At 44.8% G+C, this 7604-nt stretch overlaps 1 protein-coding gene across 3 annotated transcripts in view; it reads right to left on the minus strand.

The window, feature by feature from the left end:
• Positions 1 to 7543, minus strand: part of cct8 (chaperonin containing TCP1, subunit 8 (theta)) — a 10250-nt gene extending 2707 nt beyond the window's left edge. The window contains exons 1-14 of one of the 3 annotated variants that reach the window (XM_014003195.1): positions 7425 to 7543; positions 6706 to 6876; positions 6457 to 6606; positions 6119 to 6299; positions 5967 to 6028; positions 5752 to 5889; positions 5132 to 5310; positions 4997 to 5063; positions 4822 to 4909; positions 4615 to 4730; positions 4404 to 4475; positions 4161 to 4325; positions 1705 to 1824; positions 967 to 1101 (exon numbers count right to left, since the gene is read on the minus strand). In XM_014003195.1, the coding sequence (XP_013858649.1) occupies positions 994 to 1101; positions 1705 to 1824; positions 4161 to 4325; positions 4404 to 4475; positions 4615 to 4730; positions 4822 to 4909; positions 4997 to 5063; positions 5132 to 5310; positions 5752 to 5889; positions 5967 to 6028; positions 6119 to 6299; positions 6457 to 6606; positions 6706 to 6876; positions 7425 to 7484 (1677 nt within the window). In that variant the 5' untranslated portion in view covers positions 7485 to 7543 and the 3' untranslated portion in view covers positions 967 to 993. Of the gene's footprint in view, positions 1 to 962; positions 1102 to 1704; positions 1825 to 4160; positions 4326 to 4403; positions 4476 to 4614; positions 4731 to 4821; positions 4910 to 4996; positions 5064 to 5131; positions 5311 to 5751; positions 5890 to 5966; positions 6029 to 6118; positions 6300 to 6456; positions 6607 to 6705; positions 6877 to 7424 lie in introns of all 3 variants that reach the window. The other 2 variants (XM_014003194.1, XM_014003196.1) reach the window with 2 other exon arrangements.
• Positions 7544 to 7604: the final 61 nt, after the last annotated feature.

Genomic DNA, 7604 nt, shown 5'->3' on the forward strand with positions numbered 1-7604 from the left:
AGCTGTCCGGGGTGCTGAAGGTGCTGAAGATTCGCGTCTGGCCGCTGGACGACGCGTGAGGCCAACGGAGGTGTCCGGGGTGCTGTCTGGGGTGCTGAAGATTCGCGTCTGGCCGCTGGACGGTGCGTGGGGCCGACGGAGCTGTCCGGGGTGCTGACGGTACAGAAGAGCCGTGTCTGGCCGCCGGACGGCGCGAGGGGTCGATGGAGCTGTCCAGGGTGCTGAAGGTGCAGAACAGCCGCGTCTAGCCACCGAACGGCGCGAGGGGCCGACGAAGCTGTCCGGGGTGCTGAAGGTGCTGAAGATTCGCGTCTGGCCGCTGGACGGCGCATGGGGCCGACGGAGCTGTCCGGGGTGCTGACGGTGCAGAAGAGCCGTGTCTGACAGCCGGACGGCGCGAGGGGCCGACGAAGCTGTCCGGGGTGCTGACGGTGCAGAAGAGCCGTGTCTGACTGCCGTACGGCGCGAGGGCGAGGGGTCGATGGAGCTGTCCGGGGTGCTGAAGGTGCAGAAGAGCCGCGTCTGGCCACCGAACGGCGTGAGGGGCCGACGGAGCTGTATATATATATATATAGCGGGTAAAATAAGTATTGAACATGTCAACGTTTTTCTCAGTAAATATATTACTAGAGGTGCTAAAGACATTAAATTTTCACCAGATGTTGGTAACAACCCAAATGATCCATACATACAAAGAAATCAAACCATAAATGTCCAGAAATGAAGTTGAGACTTTCAGTCCAGTNCAGTCAAAAGTGATGTAAGAAGTTACGTGCATGCAGCATGCCATCACACCATCAACCGCTTCGTGCCGGTTCACACAGTGGCACTCCGTGATGTTAGGAGTTGTCTCAGGAATAAATGTCTCCACCTGGGATTCAGTGTTAGTTCTGTTTCCTGTCAGCCAGTGATTTTATCTTTATTTTTAGTTCGAAGTGGACACACATCATTCCGGCACCTACTGACAGAGGGTTTGAGTGTGCGTGTGCCCTCTTAATGGTGGGTTTCAAAATGATCTGGCTCTTCATCCCAGCCYTCCTTGTCCCAGTGACCTCTCTGCTTGGGAGCCTTGGGACCCCCTGAAGCTTTAGCCATGATGATCTGGATCATACATGTACACACACACACTGACGTCACCAGTTCTCATCGTCCCCCTTTGACTGCTGAGGAACATTTAGCTTTGATTAAAAGTAAACACACCTCTTAAGACATTTTAATTATTAATCTATGGTTAGAATGAATAACATAATCTTTGTAAACTTCTGTAAACTTCGTAAGGATGACCGCAATTATTTTATGAAACCAGAAGAAGAGACAGAATAAACTGCCGGCTTGGATGGAGGCTTCAGCTGCTTTTTATCATTACTTTTTTATTTATGCATATTTTATTTACTTCCCTAAGTTTCCAAGGTCGGGGGTGGGGTGTTATCTTTATATTACTTTAAAATGGTCTCCAAACAATATTGTTTATCGCAATCATCTCTGAGACAATTTATCCACCGGCAAAATTTGTTACTGTGCCAGATTTGTTTTAAATAAACTATATGTGACAGGAAGTGCATTGTTCTGGAAGAAAACATCAAAAACAAGATTTTAAACCATCTGTATGCTGCAGCTTAACCATTTCCACTACATTACTAAAAAGATGCTCGTAAAAAGTTCAACGTTGTGCTGTTTCTTGTTGATATGTTTTTTTGTGCTGACCTGATCCACCCGCAGCACAGTGATGGCAGCGTTGGTGGCCAGTTTGATGCCCCAGTGTTTGACCAGGTACGGATCCAGAATCCCAGCTTCAAGCATATCCTTCACAGCAGGTCCTTCTCCCTGCAGACAGCACGACATCCACAGTCACAAGCAGCACTTTGAGTCACACACACTGAATAACAATTGCACCGAGTTGCTTCACAACCCCTCAAGAAATGTGCAAAAATCTGTATGGTGAGGGGGAAAATAACTGCACTTAACATTGTTTAACAAATGCTGCCTCCATAAAATAATAAAAACATTTCATTTTAGAGTATTATGTGGAGTTAAAAAATAAAAATAAAAAAATAATCAGAACATATTGGAGTAATATAAATATTAAGTCATTCTCAGAAGAAAACGAATAAGACAACTTTATTTTACTTTGATATTACATAACTATTTTGCAAATAACAATAGAATTATATATGTAATGTGAAACTAAAGGCAGTGTAAAGCTTTACAAACAAGCCTTTAAAGAAAACAATAAAAGTTTTCTTTAAAGGCTTTAGAAATTGGAGTTTCTAAGATGCCCCAATGAGCTTTTGGACTAGCTGTTAGCTTGTCTGAACCGAGGTCATTAACAGAGCCATCTACAACAGGTAAGATATTAGTTGTTCACAACTTTACAAAAAAATCCTTTTCAAAAGATCGGAACTGTTACTTTAAGCAGAATGAAACGATGGCTAACCCCCAGTTTACACTACATGTGTCTCCGCTCCGCTGCGGTCCGACCTCTGCAGCAAATACACACTCATTCTAATTAATCAGAGTATTTACACTGGCTCCGCATGGTGAACGGCCAAAATTAGATCCGATTCAGTTTTTGCCGAACGCCGGAGCTGCGCCGGAGTCAATCTACAGAGATCACGTCGCACCAACAGGGAAAGGAATGAACACAACATCCGTATTTTCAAAATAAGGCGGAATAATTTTGGGGAAATCCCAGCTATATTAAACAATACACGGATATACACTCACACGCTAGTAACGGGTTGGACCCCCTTTTGCCTTCAGAACTGCCTCAATTCTTCGTGGCATAGATTCAACAAGGTGCTGGAATCATTCCTCAGAGATTTTGGTCCATATTGACATGATGGCATCACACAGTTGCCGCAGATTTGTCGGCTGCACATCCATGATGTGAATCTCCCATTCAACCACATCCCAAATCCCAAAGATTGGATTGAGATCTGGTGACTGTGGAGGCCATTTGAGTACAGTGAACTCATTGTCATGTTCAAGAAACCAGTCTGAGATGATTCCAGCTTTATGACATGGCGCATTATCCTGCTGAAAGTAGCCATCAGATGTTGGGTACATTGTGGTCAGAAAGGGATGGACATGGTCAGCAACAATACTCAGGTAGGCTGTGGCGTTGCAACGATGCTCAGTTGGTACCAAGGGGCCCAAAGAGTGCCAAGAAAAGGTTCCTCACACCATGACACCACCACCACCAGCCTGAACCGTTGATACAAGGCAGGATGGATCCATGCTTTCATGTTGTTGACGCCAAATTCTGACCCTACCATCCGAATGTCGCAGCAGAAATCGAGACTCATCAGACCAGGCAACGTTTTTCCAATCTTCTCTTGTCCAATTTCGATGAGCTTGTGCAAATTGTAGCCTCAGTTTCCTGTTCTTAGCTGAAAGGAGTGGCACCCGGTGTGGTCTTCTGCTGCTGAAGCCCATCTGCCTCAAAGTTCGACGTACTGTGCGTTCAGAGATGCTCTTCTGCCTACCTTGGTTGTAACGGGTGGTTATTTGAGTCACTGTTGCCTTTCTATCAGCTCGAACCAGTCTGCCCATTCTCCTCTGACCTCTGGCATCAACAAGGCATTTCCGCCCACAGGACTGCCGCTCACTGGATGTTTTTTCTTTTTCGGACCATTCTCTGTAAACCCTAGAGATGGTTGTGCGTGAAAATCCCAGTAGATCAGCAGTTTCTGAAATACTCAGACCAGCCCTTCTGGCACCAACAACCATGCCACGTTCAAAGGCACTCAAATCACCTTTCTTCCCCATACTGATGCTCGGTTTGAACTGCAGGAGATTGTCTTGACCATGTCTACATGCCTAAATGCACTGAGTTGCCGCCATGTGATTGGCTGATTAGAAATTAAGTGTTAACGAGCAGTTGGACAGGTGTACCTAATAAAGTGGCCGGTGAGTGTATTTCTACATAGATGCCGTCAGAATGTATGGTTCTGTTTGGGAAGCAGATGTATACACACAATACACGTGGATTTTATTTTGAAAGCAGAAGTTTCAAAACGACGACAGCGATACAGTTTCAACCATAGATATCAAAAGCTTTTATATCAGTGTTTTCAGTTGTGTTTGTCCTTCACAGCGGAGCCGCATCTAGTGTAAACCCAGGCTCAGTCTGACAGAGGATATAAAAGAGTCGTACTTACTTCAATATCAAAGCCAATATTTTTGTTCCCCTCGTGATGTGCAGCGTACAGTTTAGAGATGAGCACGTTCCCCTTCACCCCGGAGTTCTCGGCCAGGGCGCGTGGCACTGACTCAAAGGCTTCTGCAAACTTTTTGATGGCATACTGCTCTAAACCAGGACAGGACTACAAGGAGGCAAGGAAGGAACAGATTAGTGCTTCAAAATTTGTTTACGATGCACTTAAGATCAAGCTCTGCGTTACCTCGCCGTACGATGTGATCTGCTTGGCGAGCTCGATCTCTGTGGCTCCAGCTCCAGGTACCAGTCGTTTGTCCTACAGATGGTGAAATATGCTGAGAGTTTAGCAGGTGTGTAGGTCTGTAAAGACTTCACCACTTCATAAAAGTTCATAGTTAACATTCTTTCCCACAGTGATGTCATTAAATTAAACTGGTGAAAACAAGCCGACTTACCCGAACCAGAACCTTGAAAGTGTTGACTCCATCATCTATAGCCCTCTCGATGTCATCCATCAGGTTATCAGTGGAGCCTCTGATCACCACTGTGGAGATGGCTCCGTCTTCTTTCTCTGTTTTAAACCAAACCAGACACAACATCACACTTCAACCCAGACAGAGATCGGGTTTAAAACGTGAAAAACTGAGCAAAGACAAACTTACCATGTTTGAAGACCACCACCTGAGTGTCTCCCACCTCTGTGAGGTACACACTGTCACAGTGACCCATCTCGTCGGGAGTCGGGGCCGTCTAAGAATGTACAGCATCGTACAACACAATAAAGTCAGTTAAATCATTATTTGCATGCCTGACTACAGGTAACACAACTATACGTACTATTTTAGGCAGAGCTACAGCCCCCACAGTCTTGCACAACCTCCTGAGGTCCCACTTGGAGTTGAGTCTGTAGGGGAGCAGGAAATTTAAACACAGCTTCTCCAGCCCTCTGATTCCCCAGGCTTCAGGTCTTACCTGACCACCATCAGCTTGTACTTGTTGGCGTAATGCAGCGCCATGTCGGCCACTTTCCCCCCAGTGACCACCACGTTGGCTCCGGCCTCTTTGATGGCCTTCACCTGAGCCTCCATCATGTCCTCCTCTCCCTTGCTGAAGTTCATGAGCTCCTGTGCGTTATTTATCAACACTGTGCCCTGCGGGACAAACAGCACGCCTGTCAGCAACAGAACAAGCTGTGCAGAGTTTACACCTGAAAATCTTTGTGTTATTTTAGCTGTTTCTCCTCTCTTTACTACGGTGGCCCAGAGGTGTCAAGTCCAATAAAAGCCGCAGTTTTTGTATTTGCGTTGCGGCTTTTGTATTTGTGTTGCAGGATTTTTATTTGTGTTGCGGTTTTTGTATTTGTGTAGTGGAATTTTTATTTGTATTGCGGTTTTTGTATTTGACACGACACCTCAGGGCCACTGTACTTTACATTTCTGTATGTTCACACAATAGCTGACACAGAACTCTGGAGAAAAAATAAATTCTGTCCTGAAAATCACACAGCTTTGGCCTCACAGCAGCACCACAGAAAGCAGACTTTATTCCTTTCTCCAGGGCATAAATTCAGACAAATGGATTGAAACTTTCACCTTAGTTTCTGTCACCATGCAGTCAAAGGGGCAGGAGAAAACTACAATCTTGGCATCTTTAACCGATGTGACGTCTCCTTCTGCCTCCTTTTTGAAAACCATGCCATGAAGCATGGAAGAGGCCGTCACTCCACAGCCCTGCAAACACAAAGCAGACAGCTTATATGCAAACAAAAACAACAACACACAGAGAACGAATGAATAACAAAGCTTACCAAAATCTTGCACACTCTGACATTGTCAACATTGAAACTGCCGGACTCTGGGAATATGGACACTGAAGCACAAACCCAGGGGAAAAACCATTACCGACATGACAACAAATGAAAAATGTTATTAGTTAAATCAGTCTAAGGTGCTGGCTCACCACAGGCCTCTGCGATGAGGCTGGAGAGGAAGTCTTCATTCCCGTACTGCTTGCTCATTACTGCAGTGCGGATGAGAGACGTGGCCTCTTTCATGTCATGGAGGTTTTTGGCTGATGAACATACGCACTCTGGCAGGATCTCTAGAGCTTTTTTACAAGCCTTCTCATAGCCGTCAATCACCTGAAACAAAAAAAGGAAAGACGATATACTTACTAATGCATATAGGTAAAAAACACTGCTTAAATTAATTCTCTGGCATCTGAATTTTCCAATCACCAGCTGTTATATTGTTGCAAAATTAGCACTCCATACAGTCAGGGTGATGTTCAACATTTACCTCAGACACAGACAAGCCCATCCTAAGAAGCTCTTCGGCCAGCTCCAACAGAGCTCCTGCAAACACCAGAACAAAGTTGGTGCCATCTCCAACTTCCTGCTCCTGCATGTGGGATGCCATTACAACCATTTTGGCTGCTGGATGTTGCACCTGTGAAACAAATTTTGAATTAAAACACTCATTTACATTTATGACGTGTATATTTTATTTTTAGCAGCAAGCACAAGAACCTTTGAAGATTTTCCTCACCTCCAGTTCTCTGAGGATCGTAGCCGCATCATTGGTGACAAACAGTTTCTCCAAGTGATTGATGACCATTTTGTTCATACCGTTGGGACCATATGCAGTTCGTGTGGTCTGAGAAAGCTCCTTACACGCTCTGATGTTACGAAAAACTGCCTCCTCAAGTCCTGAGAAGTGCTGCATTGGAAATAAAAAAATAATGCATTTTTCAAGTGTGCCTTTTACAAGAAAAGTGCAGGAGTACTTCTGCTACGATTGAATATTACGCAAATTACAGCAATAAAACATGCAGTTCATTTATTACACTGTGAAGTAATGCATTAAAATATGCTTACAAAGTCAGAAAAACACACTACAAATGTAAGCTGACCCAAAAAGGAAGCAACAGCATCCTTACTGAGGTAACTCAGAGCCTGACAGCTAAGGCTAACTGGGTGTGCCAGAACTACTGCAGCGTTCATTTAAATTGTAAACATTAATGCTGATATTCAAACATGTTAAGTGAAAAAATATATTTAAAAAATAATCAAACTGTATTTTAGTCCATTATTTCATGAATAGGTTTTGGTACTTAAGCGGCCTGGCTCTTTCTAGAAAGCTCCCACATGACAAGTGAATTTGAACACGCTAACTCAGCGGCTAACCTTAGCTCGCACGCTAGTTTCACAACTATTAACTTCAAAAAAAGGCAAATTTGACACAACTGCACACGGATTTAATCTAACCTTAGCGCCTTCCTTCAACATCTGGGCAAAGCCCGGAGGTTTGGGGACGTGGAGAGCCATTTTCCGATGTTTAGCAGCCCCGGTGTTTAAGTGAAGCTAGCCGCGGCGTGCGTTTAGCTTTAGGTACAAAGCTGGAGAGAAAGGGCGGAGCTAGTACGGGTAGCAACAAGGGACAAACGG

This window comes from Austrofundulus limnaeus, unplaced genomic scaffold, assembly GCF_001266775.1.
Source record: "Austrofundulus limnaeus strain Quisiro unplaced genomic scaffold, Austrofundulus_limnaeus-1.0 Scaffold17, whole genome shotgun sequence".
Classification (NCBI taxonomy): Eukaryota; Metazoa; Chordata; class Actinopteri; order Cyprinodontiformes; family Rivulidae; genus Austrofundulus; species Austrofundulus limnaeus.